The sequence below is a fragment of the Chelmon rostratus genome, chromosome 17 (genome assembly GCF_017976325.1).
Source record: "Chelmon rostratus isolate fCheRos1 chromosome 17, fCheRos1.pri, whole genome shotgun sequence".
Taxonomy (NCBI): Eukaryota; Metazoa; Chordata; class Actinopteri; order Chaetodontiformes; family Chaetodontidae; genus Chelmon; species Chelmon rostratus.
The window spans coordinates 7,921,207-7,934,513 of NC_055674.1; the positions used below are offsets into that span (position 1 = coordinate 7,921,207).

The 13,307-nt window shown below is 43.4% G+C and overlaps 1 protein-coding gene across 3 annotated transcripts in view; it reads right to left on the reverse strand.

Annotated features, from left to right (window-relative positions):
* Positions 1 to 94: 94 nt before the first annotated feature.
* LOC121621488 (dedicator of cytokinesis protein 7-like) overlaps positions 95 to 13,307 on the reverse strand; it is a 27,940-nt gene continuing 14,727 nt past the window's right edge. Inside the window, exons 20-50 of one of the 3 annotated variants that reach the window (XM_041957980.1) lie at positions 12,752 to 12,983; positions 11,823 to 11,987; positions 11,532 to 11,704; positions 10,835 to 10,936; positions 10,347 to 10,433; positions 9,793 to 9,888; positions 9,529 to 9,669; positions 9,017 to 9,130; positions 8,745 to 8,915; positions 8,490 to 8,629; positions 8,165 to 8,334; positions 7,887 to 8,038; positions 7,415 to 7,597; positions 7,037 to 7,163; positions 6,825 to 6,909; positions 6,587 to 6,683; positions 6,331 to 6,465; positions 5,829 to 5,981; positions 5,511 to 5,669; positions 5,321 to 5,421; positions 5,022 to 5,214; positions 4,693 to 4,836; positions 4,420 to 4,551; positions 4,307 to 4,321; positions 3,567 to 3,692; positions 3,391 to 3,480; positions 3,051 to 3,287; positions 2,809 to 2,952; positions 2,532 to 2,638; positions 2,263 to 2,436; positions 95 to 1,462 (exon numbers count right to left, since the gene is read on the reverse strand). In XM_041957980.1, coding sequence (XP_041813914.1) covers positions 1,420 to 1,462; positions 2,263 to 2,436; positions 2,532 to 2,638; positions 2,809 to 2,952; positions 3,051 to 3,287; positions 3,391 to 3,480; positions 3,567 to 3,692; positions 4,307 to 4,321; positions 4,420 to 4,551; positions 4,693 to 4,836; positions 5,022 to 5,214; positions 5,321 to 5,421; positions 5,511 to 5,669; positions 5,829 to 5,981; positions 6,331 to 6,465; positions 6,587 to 6,683; positions 6,825 to 6,909; positions 7,037 to 7,163; positions 7,415 to 7,597; positions 7,887 to 8,038; positions 8,165 to 8,334; positions 8,490 to 8,629; positions 8,745 to 8,915; positions 9,017 to 9,130; positions 9,529 to 9,669; positions 9,793 to 9,888; positions 10,347 to 10,433; positions 10,835 to 10,936; positions 11,532 to 11,704; positions 11,823 to 11,987; positions 12,752 to 12,983 — 4,188 coding nt within the window. In that variant the 3' untranslated portion in view covers positions 95 to 1,419. The remainder of the gene's footprint in view (positions 1,463 to 2,262; positions 2,437 to 2,531; positions 2,639 to 2,808; positions 2,953 to 3,050; positions 3,288 to 3,390; positions 3,481 to 3,566; positions 3,693 to 4,306; positions 4,322 to 4,419; positions 4,552 to 4,692; positions 4,837 to 5,021; positions 5,215 to 5,320; positions 5,422 to 5,510; positions 5,670 to 5,828; positions 5,982 to 6,330; positions 6,466 to 6,586; positions 6,684 to 6,824; positions 6,910 to 7,036; positions 7,164 to 7,414; positions 7,598 to 7,886; positions 8,039 to 8,164; positions 8,335 to 8,489; positions 8,630 to 8,744; positions 8,916 to 9,016; positions 9,131 to 9,528; positions 9,670 to 9,792; positions 9,889 to 10,346; positions 10,434 to 10,834; positions 10,937 to 11,531; positions 11,705 to 11,822; positions 11,988 to 12,751; positions 12,984 to 13,307) is intronic. The other 2 variants (XM_041957979.1, XM_041957978.1) reach the window with 2 other exon arrangements.

The following is a 13,307-nucleotide window of genomic DNA, read 5'->3' on the forward strand; positions in this document are numbered from 1 at the left end:
AAGTAAACTGAACAAGCCAACTTGTGAAAACCCTACTTCCCTGCAGTGTCTATTCTTCAGCTCTGGAGCCCCATAAATAAACGCTGACCACAGGTATAGGAAGAGAAATTTAATAGAAGGCAGTAAAAAACAGTGTAAATAAATAAAAAAAAGTTTGTCTAATTGGTAAAAAACAGTTTCCAGCCTTGCAAATTAACAAAAGCTCAGATATTTTAGTAGTTACAGTGTTAATGTGCTGCAGTTTGTTTACAATAGTGCAATATAACAGATACAGTAGTTGAGAAAAGCTACACTGAGCATAAAAGCAGGGTGATGGACCCATACAAGACATTTGGAGTGCTTTTTGACAGCTGTTCAAAAACAGTCAAAAGAGGACTTGCCTTACACCACACAGGCAAAATGTTTCCAGCTATCAGACAGTACTGCAGGGTGATTGTAAATGTCACAGTTTGAACATATTTGTGTGGGTGAGGCAGATGGCCTGGTCGAGGGCAGTGCTTCTGTGATAAACATCTGATGTGACCGCAGTGCATTACAAGAGAATTTCACAGTTAAAAAAAGAACAAAAACCCAACACATTTAAAATCCCATCCTGCCTCCTCCCCATTACAATGATCCATTTCCGCCTTAAACTGCTGCTACAGTTCGTTCCTGCTGGACTCAGACTAGGACTGAGGCCTGAGCTTGGCCAAAATGATCCCACCTCCACTCTATAATGAGTTCTTTTATAACAAGAGACAGGCAGATAAATGTGACAGCTTGAGAAAGAAGGAATGTCAGTTATTTGGTCGGTTGATAACAACAGAAAACTCCCTGGGACTATTTAATAACTGAGACCGGCAGTGATTACTACCAGGCACAGTTTAGAGAAAATCTCTTACAAATCAAGTAAGACCAAGACACAAAACAGACAGACTACAGCCTCTTCAAAAGCAAACACTAGAAGCAGAAGGAAAACAGATACACACATGAACAAACCCCTCAAACGATTTGGATGCAAAGTGTGTTTGGCAGCTCTAGTCCTGTAAAAAGTTAAGTTAAAACCAGATCAAGCTCAGAGAGACTGCTGATCGGAGGCTCTTTGGTTTAAAACGCTGACATGTCAGAGCCTTTACAGTGCAGACAACCTTCCAGGTTTTCTCCTGCCGTGGTGTGAGTGTGGTGACGGGGGAGATTGTTCAGCAGGGTGACAAGTGTCTGTGTTTGAGTGTATGTGGGGGTGGTGGTGGGGGGGATTATGGCATGACTGGGTGGCCAGGGGGGTGGGTGGGTAAAACAACGAGCTAGAGTAGGAAGAAGACGGTGTGTGTGTGTGCTTGTGACAGTTGGTGTTCAACACACTGGGGGGAGGGGGAACAGACAGGATGAGGTTAATTTCTAAAGCTTGTTTTTCTGTGCTGTTATCCAGTTTGCTGTGCCTCAACAGTCGACTCTGCGGAGACTGGACCTACTGTAGGAGTTTCTGTGAGAGAAAAGCAAGACGATGGAGAACGTTTTACTTCAAGTTCGGTTTATTTTGCTGAAAATCATATCCTAAAATCCACTGAGGTGTAATAAGTGTAATATTGAATCATGTTACACTTCTTTATTTTAAATTAATATTAGGCCTGACCCAGGGATTGAAAGAGTTACAATGAAAGCTGTGAATAATGTCTTTTGTGGTGTCTCACTATGAGCTTGCATGACTTTCAATGTGTATCAGCTTCCAAAGAGTAAGAATGAGGTAAAACCACCTCATTTATTTATTCAGTGTTGATCATGCGTGAACAGTACAGAGCAATATACCTACAGCTTCAACATCAACTTACATTTAGTTTAATACGTCTGGAAGAAGCAACTACTTCTAAAATGTATATTTGTCCTCAGTGTTGAAGCTTGGCTCTGGCAGGTGCTGTTGACTGTAGCTCTGTTTTCCATTATGGACCAGCAGTCCTCAGACCCTCAAATGCACATACAGTGTGGACGCCAAAAGCAGATGAAAACAATAAAACATATGGTGATAGTTTCCATAGTCAAACAGGCCACCACACTGAACTGCACCTTTCTTTTATAAATGAATGCAAAACCCTTCATGTGAGATGGATTCTGGGTGCACTTCCATTCATTGGTGACAAACACAGAATGTATGAGTCTATGACCTGGAGCATGATAAAGTTTGGTTTAATGTTGCTCCTGTGTTGGTTTGATGGTATTGGAGAAGCAGCTCATTTTGTGTGTTTCGGTACGTAGGCGTGTGTGTGTGTGTTTAATGTCTCAAGTTACCGTTGTGTTTGCGTAGTCTGAGCTGGCAGGGTCCTGTATAGCTGGGGGATCTTGCGGTTGATGAGAGGACCCAGAGCTTCTTTCAGTTTATTGTAGTTCCTCTCCAGCTCTCTGTGGTACTCCTTCTGATCTGGTCCAATCAGGGCTTTATTCTTCCTCAGGGCGTCCTCACACCTGCACGAAGAAGAGCGGAGAAGACACAGGGAGTTTGGATTTGTTTTTATTAGTTGCACAGCAGTCTGCGTCTGGGTCGTGGAGTGTGTCATCACCTCTTAGTGAAGTCTTTAAAGCAGAGGCGCAGTTTGTTGTGATGGCGAAACAGCTTTGGGTCATCAGGAATGTCTGAGAGAAAGACCTGCGCCACCTCAAGGGGGCCCTGTGAGGGGGAGAAACTGTTACATGTATGCTAAGGAATGTCTGCCACTACTTAAAACACTGACCCAGACTTTTAACCACATTAGGATGGGATTAATATTCCAGGGGGCTTTAGACATTTTAAAAGCATTACGGTTATACATCATCAGCCGGGAGTATCTAAGCAGGCACCTGGTTGACAGTGGTGCCCACACAGCCCTGCAGCACCATCTGCAGCATCTTGGAGTCTGCAGGGTCTTGGTTTGTGGCGAAGGCAAGCTCCTGAGTCTTCTTCTGCATGTCCTCAATGGCCACTTCCATGGGGACAAGAATGATCTGAAAAACCAAAGACAACAGAAACAGTTGACCTGTGATCCCAATGCGCTCCATTTGTACAACAACTGACCAAAAATCCTTCCAGAACAGACACCCACCTCCTCCTTATGGATAACATTGATGCGTGTCTTGATGTAAGGGAAGGCATGAGATGTTGTAAGGATGGTTTTGCGTTTGTACTGCTCGTTCAGGTCGCCGTGGGCTCGGCCGTCCAGAGTGAAGGGAGTACAGTACATGAAGGTGCGCAGGTTGTAGTTCTTGTCAAAGTAGGTGATTCTTTCCTTTAGTTCGTATGTGTCAAAGAATGGTTCAACATACGTGATCTGGAGGTAGGCCTGAAATGAGCACAATCAGACATCAGTACAATTATACCTTTTGCAATATCTGTACTGGTACATCATTACTCACAGGCTGTATATACAGTACTAATCATGCTACCTTGTTGGGATCCAGTTTATTTTTGTCCACTGGGTTGGAGTCCTTAATAATTTCAACTGCATCATCACCAAACCTCTCTGAGTAGAACTCCTGCACCAAAGAGATTCATCTTCAGAAAAATGTTGCCCATATATCACTAATGACACCTTTATTAGCATCATGACTAGTTAACATGCCTCAAGTCTGTGGGAGATCTCGGCTAATTTGGTGATTGATGGCTCCTTGTAGACAAACTCTTGTTCATCCAGGTCTCCAAAGCGGCAGCCATAGAAACCCACCCGGAAGTATGTCCCAAACATTCTCTAAGTGCTGCAGACGGGATGAAAAGGTGAGATGATTTAAGAGTGCGGAGGCTGAGTAAATTAAAAGCAGCTGATGTGAAGGTTATGTGACCTGTATTTCACAAAACAATAATATTGGCTTGTCTGGCATCCCAGGATAGTTTAAATTGCTAACAGTAAAAATTAGAGAAATTAGGTAGTTTTGATGTGGTAACGCTGCAGGCCTATCACTTCCCTCTATTAAAAATGAGATTTGTTGCTTGTTTTTCCAGGCATTGCCACATCTTTTATTCGTAAAAAAGCAACACATCAAGGCTACAAGGATGAAAAGGCTCTTATTACTGTATAAAGATGACACAATATTCAGTAATGAAGAGCAACTGTTGAAGGACAAAGGGAAAATATATATTTAGGCTGGAATGGAAACTAAGTTGTAAGATTGGTTCAACTTAACTGTGTCAAAGTGTGAAAGCAAGTTTTGTATGACTCACCAGTAGCAAGCCATCCGCACAGGAGGGGAGATTAGAACAAGCAATGGGGAAGAAAGAAAACACTGTCAGTGCAAAATAAAAGGAATTTCTGATTTAGTTAGACCTTTAATATAATATACACAATATGACAAATGAACTTGTTACCTCCCATCCTGAACTCTGGAAAAGAGGAAGGAGGAAGAAAAGACAATTATAAGGAGGAGGAATCCATGAGAAAGCTAATTGCTGGTGATTTCAGGATCAAACTGCCTACTCACTTGGTTGTAGACTTTGTTGAAGGCATCCTGCAGCTTCCCATGGACAGTAGCCAGCTTTTTGAAGTCTCTGTTGGCTTCATGGATGGGCAGCAGAATCTTGTACACTTCATTTATGGCTTCGTACATGGCAGCCTGGAGTTACAGCACAACGGAAAGCCAATTTTACACATTCCAAACGATCACATAACACGCCTTCAGCCATGGTAATGCTGTAACCTTGTGCTCTGCTAACATGCAGTCTGTCACCATGTGGTTGGAGAATGTGAGTCGTACCATGTTAAAAGAGGCAGCTGCTTGCTCCAGGAGGCCCACCAGGCCAGACTCGCTGAAGTACTTCCCAGCACAAATCCCCTCCTCCTCTGGAGACAGGACGTCATCGGATACAGCTGACTCCTCCAAAACGTTGGATGAAATATTCTAAGGGAAAAACAGAGAAGTCAGAGCAAACATAAAAAACCTTATATTTGCTTGTTTCAACTATCGTGGGCTTGAGTTTTGGTGCTCCAGATTCGGCAGAGCCTCCTACCTCATTCTGTTCTCATTCTGTGCATATGTATGTTTGTAAACAGAATGAGTCACCAAATTAAATAGCATGCACTGACCTGAAACGTGACACAACCAATTGGCAGGTAGCGGCAATCCTCCAGCATGTTGAGGTATTCTGCCACCAGCGCCGCGCTGTGGACCAGACAGTGGGCAGCTTCAGCATGGTTCCCTCGCTCACAGTGTTTTCCTGCCATGTTTTGGAGCCACGTCAGGCGCAGATCAGGGGAGTTCTGGTAGCCCTTTGCAATTCTGAAGGGAAAAAATAAACAAAAAAAGCAAAAAAAAAAACCCCCAGTTAATTCAGTTATGACACTTTATTGATGTACGCAGGTCTTATTTATGTGCATCACAGTACCTATACATTAAGTCGATGAGCATCTCTGGGTCCTGCTGATGCTCTTTCATCTTAACAGTGTCAGTAAGAATCATGTGCAGGTTGAACACCAGATCCTGGACCTGAAGTTGCAAAAGTGCAGCATGTTAGTCTTATACATTCAGCTACATAGCAGCTCTAGATGGGACTCTGTACAGAAGCTGATTCATACCTGCTCTGGGAACGGCGTGTCGCGCAGCTCCAGGTCCTCTTCAGCATATGTCAGGATCGTCTTGAGCGAGCGACGGAGATGCTCCTCGTTAAAGTTTTGTGACGTTCCCACGAGTGATGACAGCGACATGGTTACCTGCATCTTTACTCGGGCGAAGTTCTGGTCCGAGGGAAAAATTAGGACACGTTGTGACTCATAATATTAATATCTATCCCTAAAACATCCTGTACATGTCATGCAGATCCATGCTGTCCCTGCTCATAACAAGAACATAAAAATACAAATGATCTACAATGCAAAGACAGTGTGTAGACTTACATTTCCAATCTCAAAGTTCTGCCTCATGAGCAGGTAAAGAGAGGCGGAGGCGTGACTTCTGACAGAACTGACACTACTGCTGCAGTGACGCAGGAGACGCAGGCATAGGTCTGCACAAAGCTCTGTGTCCTCTTCAAACAGCATCTCTGGGAACTACACAAACAAACAAGCTTGCTCATCTTCTTACACTTAATACACAAATGTATTAAGTATGTTTTATTATTTGTTTCTTTAAAATTCAAGTTTTTTGTACAAAAGCATCTGTGCTTTTTTATAAAGCACAGATGCAGAATCAAGAATGAGTAAATATACACATTAAATCATTTTGTTGTTTGTGTCCCCTAAAACGTGTTAAAATGAATCAGTAGGTCGATGTGCGAAACAGTGATTACAAGTAAATAGAAAAAGAGCATGTATTGAGTTAGTGTGACAATATACCAAGTGGCCTTAATACTAGATTTCTATATTACTACTGCAACTATTATAGAGACATTTCAAGTACCTTGAAGACCAGGGCCCTTTGTGTAGTGAAGCAGTGCTGCAGGAAGAGGGCGCTCTGGTTGCCTGCCATGCTGTGGAGGAGCACTCTCAGCACTCCACCCAGAACGCTTTCCTTTAGCTCTGATGCCACCACAGTCTGACAGAGGACACACACAAGAAAATACAGCAGGTAATTCTACATAAAATACACAGTACTGTGTGTGAACAGCTGGCAAGAGGCATCACATATAAAATGCTATTTTTCTCCATTGCTTTACCTTGACTATAATCTCAAGTGTGTCCAGTACAATCAGAGAGGCCTCAGTGGCCAAGTTTCCATCCACCACAGACTCCTGCTCCATCTCAGCTTTAGTCCTGTAAGAGGTGTTATTTCACAAGCATCAGCATCACATTTAACTACAATAAAGATGACGAGACAGCATTTTACACCATGATTTAAATTCAAATCCAGAGCTAATTTTTCTGGCATTGATGTAACTAATGTAAAGAACATACTTGTCGACTCTGTCTGTATTTTGTCGCCAGTGAGTGACGTTCTTCCTCCACCTAACATTCTCCTGGCTGCCATAGGGACTCCTTTCTGGAAGAGTAAACAAATTACAGTTTCCATAAACACAAACCTATTAAAACCTCAAACAAAAACACCTACTGACGCGTGCAAGCACGTACACACACAGGCACACACACACACCTCTCAGACTACTTACCTCTGTGGCGGCGAACCATCTCCTGACGAGCCCCAATGGTGCCAAGTATGGCCTCTTCTAGTCGGGCCTTCATATCCTGAGACTTCTTGAATGTTAGGCTGTTGATCCTCTCCAGAGCCTTCTTCCCCTACGATAAGAAATGAGAGGGAGATAAAATACTGATTTAACCGCATACAAACTACAGGTATCTGGTCTGTGATATGTACATTCGATACATAAACACTTTAGAAAACAACTAACAACTAATGGCATAACTGTAATGATGCACTGTAGCTCTGGCATATACAAATTAAGCATCTGCAAATTGGATTTGACTCCTAATGGGTATATGTATGAGTGATGAATGAATATCACTAGTAGTGACAGTGGTTTTTGTACCTTATATTCAAAGCAAGACACACAGAGGTGCAGCAGATCCAGCAGGCGGTTGATTTGCAGTACAGACAAATCAGACACCCAGCGCTCCAGGAGAGCTGCATCTGCATTCTTCAGCACCCACAGGAAACAAACCAGCAGAGTCCTGCTGCACTCGGCAGACAGAGAGCTGGACTGGCGCCCAGCCTGGTGAACACAAGCAAAGAAACTCAGTGGCAGTCTTCTAATCTCCTTCAGTACAAAATGGCTGTTTACAGTGAGTTAAAAAGGAAAATGACAGAGAGCCACCTGCAGGCTAAGAAGAGCAGTTGTACTTAGAAAAAAAGATCAACATGGAAATGTGTGCGGACTTAAGGAAAGGGCAGAGTGATCGTCTGTCAAATAGAAGCGGCAGCCTCCCACACAGAGGCAGATCTGTGACCTGTCAGTCTGTTGGGCCTGAGGGAACAGCCTGACCCCTGCTGCTATCACTCACCACTGTCGGCAGCGCGAAAGGGTTGGCTTTGGCATGTGGCAAAGGGGAGCCAGCAATTGCCATGGCAACACACTGACTGATAGTGTTGCCGCTGTCTGGGTCAGCGTCGTCAGCGTGGGCTGAGGCATGGCGGACCCGAGCAGGCGAGGAGTCTACAAAGAAATAAGAAAAGCATTCTCAAGTGCAATACTACTAGAAATAAAACCATTCTGCAAACTAAATAAATGTGTGTAGGAGGTGGATAGCTAGGACAATATTAGTGGGCTGCATATGCTGACCAGAAAAGTCATGGAGATGATGCAACGTCTCCATGACGATAGGGATGAGGGGTAGGTAAAGCTGAGCGACGTGGGCTCTGACTTGAGGGTCAGTGTAGCGAGGGTCTGCATCATGGCTGCACAGCAGGGAGTGAACGGCACAAATGGCCTTTTTATGAAGGAAGAAAACCCTGTGGTAAAAAATATGTATCAGTACATTTGTTGTGTTTCTTACTGCACACATGTAGTTAATGCCACACTGCATTTCAAGTTCAAAGTCTGCTGATCTCTATGGGGAAACTGAATGATAATCTTAATTCTGATATTTGAACTATAAAGAGCCTACCCTTCCCCATCAGGATCAAGGATGAGAGAGAGCTCAGTAAGCAGCAGGCCAGACAGGAAGTGCTGCTGGCGAAAAGGGACGGAGAGCTCAAACATGGTGGCCACACCTTGGTCTTGTACCATACTGGAGAACGCTGAACTCTGAATACAACAACACACAGGAGGGTGAAGATGAGATAGAGGGATAGGAGATTATGAAACAAAAATTTGACCACTTCAGCTCAGTTATATTGTATTTCCCATCCAGCTCCAGTACCTGTGAGGTGGTGGAGGAGGTGGAGGGAGAGGGGGAGGATGGAGGGCTGAGAGTGGAGCATGGCAGGTTGAGGGTGACGTAGTGCTCGTGGCTACAGACAATGCGAGTGAAGTCCATTCTCAGGGCGTTCAGAGAGCTGGGATTCTGTGCTGTGTGAAGCTTGTTGGCAATCTATAACACACAAGATTGTTTGAGAGAGAAAAAGCAGTTTTAAAATATGCGTCCGAGCATTGAGATTTAAAGTGTGAGGAGGGGAGGGGAGCAATAGGGACCTGTTTGTAATAGGAGCGGATGAGGTTGAACACAAAGCCCCGGTCCATGAGAGACAGCAGGTCGTTCAGGAAGAAGGCCAGACTGCTATTTAACCTCTCCACAAGCTCCACATCCTGAGAGAGAGAGGGCAACAAATTCATAAGGAGAGAGAGAGAGAGAGGAAGGCAATAAGCAAGCAAAGGGAGTACATATCATTACGTAAAAGTAGTGTTAATCTCATTCACGAAAACTAAGACAAAATATGTTGGCCAACAACCTTTGACGGCACAACGGCAAAATTGTTAATGAAAAAAGACAAGACCAAAAGGTAGTTTTTAAAAAATAAACTTTACCAAAATCAACCAAATCATTGACAAAAAAGAGGAGACGAAATATTAAAGACATTTCTTTTTTTCAGAGCAGCACTTCTGTTTGCACACATTTCACGACTGCACCGACAAAGCACAATCAGGACTCTGAGAGAGTGTGTGTCGTTAACGCAGATCGGTTGTAGTATGTGTGGCCTGTGTACCTTGTGGTATCGACCGGCAATGTCTGCACTGATGGCACACACAAGTGCAGCGATGTCGTCCACAAAGCGGTCTGGGAAACGCTGGCGCCTGGCGGTGTCCAATTTTGAGGTCAGGAACAAGTGATGTGCCATGCTCTTTGTCTAGAGGAGAGGTGGCAAATAAGAAAAATTAGTCATTTGATGAAAATGCTGATGTGTTTTGAGGCTTGGAAATGAAATATAATCTAATATAAAATCACTATAAACGTACAAAGGTGTACTCACCATAAGCTGGAAGAAAAACCAGGCCTGCTGCAGCGCTGCCTCCCTCACTGTGCTGGTGCTGACCACCCACTGCAATGCCAGCTCCTCATGGAGCAGCTACATGAGAGCCAACACAGAGCAAAGTTTACCTTACACAAGGAAGCCATTTTGGAAACTAGATGAGCATTTAAGAATAAAGTGATGTGTTTGTTTTTTTAATGAGTGCAGGTAAGTTCAGTTCAGGTAAAAAATAATCATTTAAAATGATTTAATGAAGTAAAATTATTCATCAAGCGATGATTTAGGTTAAAAAGGGATATTAAAAATATTTTAACACATTAATCAGTACCTCTGCCACAGATTTAGTCCTGAAATCTTCAGACAAATCCAGACACTATTAAATGTCAGTGTATCAAAGAACAAATTTTCACACCACGACTGCTATGGTAAAATGTCATGAATGGTGATGAAAGTTAATGATGCTGAAAGCTGATGAATGTTAAGACATCAAAATGTGTTAGTTTGTTCTTAAGAATGTCCCTTTTACATTTTGTTATAGTAGTTGTCAGTTTTACCTTCTTGGTAATCTGCCTTGTAGGAACTGAAAACAAGGCCACGCTGTCCAGGAAGGCAGACATGCGATTGCAGCTGCGGTCGTTTGCCTGACATGGAGTGACGGTGAGGTGAACACAGAGATGAGGACAAAGTGATGTGAAAATGGGTGAATAGAAATGGATGGGTGGCCGGAGAACTCTCAATGATGAGTGCAAGGCTGGTTAAGAAATCTGACTAGCAGCAGGCAGAGATTTTGTCACGCGACGGTGAGAGGATGAATTGTGAAAGACAGACAAGGTGTAGTGGATGAAAAGTTGGTAGGACTTGGCTAGCAGACTGAGAGGCAGACAGAAACAAATATGGATACAATCTCTGAGAAATGAGGTAGGATATGGCCCACCCAAAGAGTTGGTCAGAGATGGTTCAGGATGGAGGTGGTGAGGAGGGCAAATGAGGTGGAGGAGTGGGAGGAGGAGGAGGAGGAGGAGGAAGAGGAGGGATTTGGCACCTGCTTGAGCTCACAGCTGGAGTTGGGGTTCCGGCGTAGCACAGATCTGGAGCCCCCAGGGGCATAAGCAGAGTTTACCCAGGAGTGGGAGCGGTCAATGCCCTGCCATAAGCCACCAGAGACACACACAAAACACAAACACACAGTGTGGCAAGAGGCAAGGGCACAGTGAGTAAAGGGAAGGCAATTACCACACAAGAGATTATCTGAAGGATAACTTTGGGAAGAAACGAAAGTGAGGGACGAGGAGTGCAGAAAAGTGAAGCTTGACTCAGCAAAGAAAGCATAAGAGGGAAGAGGAAAGGAAGGGCTAAAGGTACCGTATGAAACACAAGGGACAGAGGCAGAAAGCGTAATTGCATTGTTGACATAAGCAGCATCATTATCTGTTGGCACAGAGTTCTCAGTTAACCTGAGCTTACTAAATCTGCTGTGAGGAGTCGAGACACATCATTACAACAAAATAACAGCCTGACATTGGATAAACAGAAAGTAAGAATATGACACGTTTTTACCTATTGATGATAAGAAATTGAGCATAATAAGATAGGGATTCATTATTTAACAATGCTTGACAAAATATGAGACAATTTGCAAATGGAATAAATGTAACAACAAAAATACCATGAGAATAAAAGTTAGAGCCAATACATTGGTGCAGATTTCTAACAAATTTTCTAAGGCAGGTAAAACTCACCTTGCTCCCTATGATCCTCTGCACCTCTTCGTCAGGAGAAACTGGTGTGCTGGCCAGGTCTGGGTTGGAGTTGCTGATACTTTTGGAGCGGGACAGATGAAGGCTGCTTGGGCGGGCTGTTGCTCTCGATAAGGTGGCGAACTGCATGGGCATCTCATAGGGCTGTGAGCCAGCTACTCATGGAGATGTCACATGGGAGATATTAGCAAGTTAGGAGCCACGTGCCCAATCAAATGGCCGCAAGTTGTGCAGTAAAAGGCTCTACTTCTCAGATATAGACTGGTGACTCACCTGTCGGGGGCACTGCGGGTTCGGCAGTTGGCAGTCGGAAGCAATAGTGGATGTAGGACGCCAGCAGGTTGTTGCGGCCGTGTTGGTCCTGGTTTCCCTCCAGGTTCTTGTGGATCTGGTTGACCAATAAAGCCATAGCTTCAAAGGCGGTCCGGCCCAGGTTTACTGTAGATCAATTAAGAATAAGAGCAACAAGTGGCACAATTTAATACAATGGCAGGAAAGACTATCACACATAATTGTAGAACAGAATTCTAAATCAGCATGATCTAATTATTGCTTCACAAATACTTGTCCATGTCAAAACATTAATGCAATTTGATGCATTTCTTAATAGGTACTATATTAGCACCTAGCAAATCTGATGTCCTGTCTTATGTGTCGCTGAAGATGAAAATAATAAAGATGTGGCTGTACAGTAGCATGCATAAAGTAAATGAAACCATTTTGTTGTCAAATTATCAAGAAAGCAAATGAAACAGTTCTGTTGCCTAAATGATCAAAAACAGTTTTTATTCATCATCATCACATTATCTTAGTGGTTCTCAAACTGGGGGGCGAGCCCCCCTGGAGGGGCATTAAACCACTGCGGGGGGGCATGGATGATCGGGGAAATAAGCTGAATGAATAAGATTTATATAGGCAAATTAAGCAAACAAGAGTTTGCTGATGGTGTCGTGCGGACCTCTATTTCATTAAACTTGGATCCTTTTTTTTTTTTTTTTTTTTTAGTTGCTTCCCCTATCATTGCTAATGATTGATAAAAGTTGTGGAGTGGGAGGCATGACTTTTTCAGCTTCTGAAGGAGAGCATGACAGAAAAAGTTAGAGAACCACTGCATTATCTACTCAAACTTGTTCCGAGAAGTGCACTTCAAATCTCCAGAGGTAGCACTGATGTAAAATAGCTGTCCTTCAGAACTCACTTACCAATTTGGCCTGAAATGACAGGTGGGTAGACGATGAGCTGAATGAGCTTGTTGAGCAGCTGGTGTAGGAACCTGACACAGGTATCCAGCAGAGCCCCTCTCAGTGCAGTCATGCTGGCCTTCAGCTCCCCCTCCATGTTTGACTCAGTAATGATGACGTCCTTCAGGCGGAAGGGGAAGGAGTACTCCTCCAGAACATACACTAGAGTGAAGAACTTATCCAGGTAGGGGTCCTAGAGTAACCAACAGAATAAATATTAAATATAACTTGAACCGGGTGCATTTTAATTTGGCAGCAATTTTGGAATAAAAGTTTTTGACTCTGCTGAAAATCCAAAAGAATTTTCAAGCAAGTTTGAGGATCTTCTGAATGTAAATTGTTCTCATATTATATGCATACACTGCTGATAGCACACAGTGGCCTATGGACCTGTAATGCATTAGTAAACAGTAAAGACGTAGTTTAAAAATAAAACAAAAAAACAAACTGAAATCTCAGATTTGTCGGTATCTTACTTGCTGCTAATGTGTTATTTTATTTTCAGAGAAGAACTGTG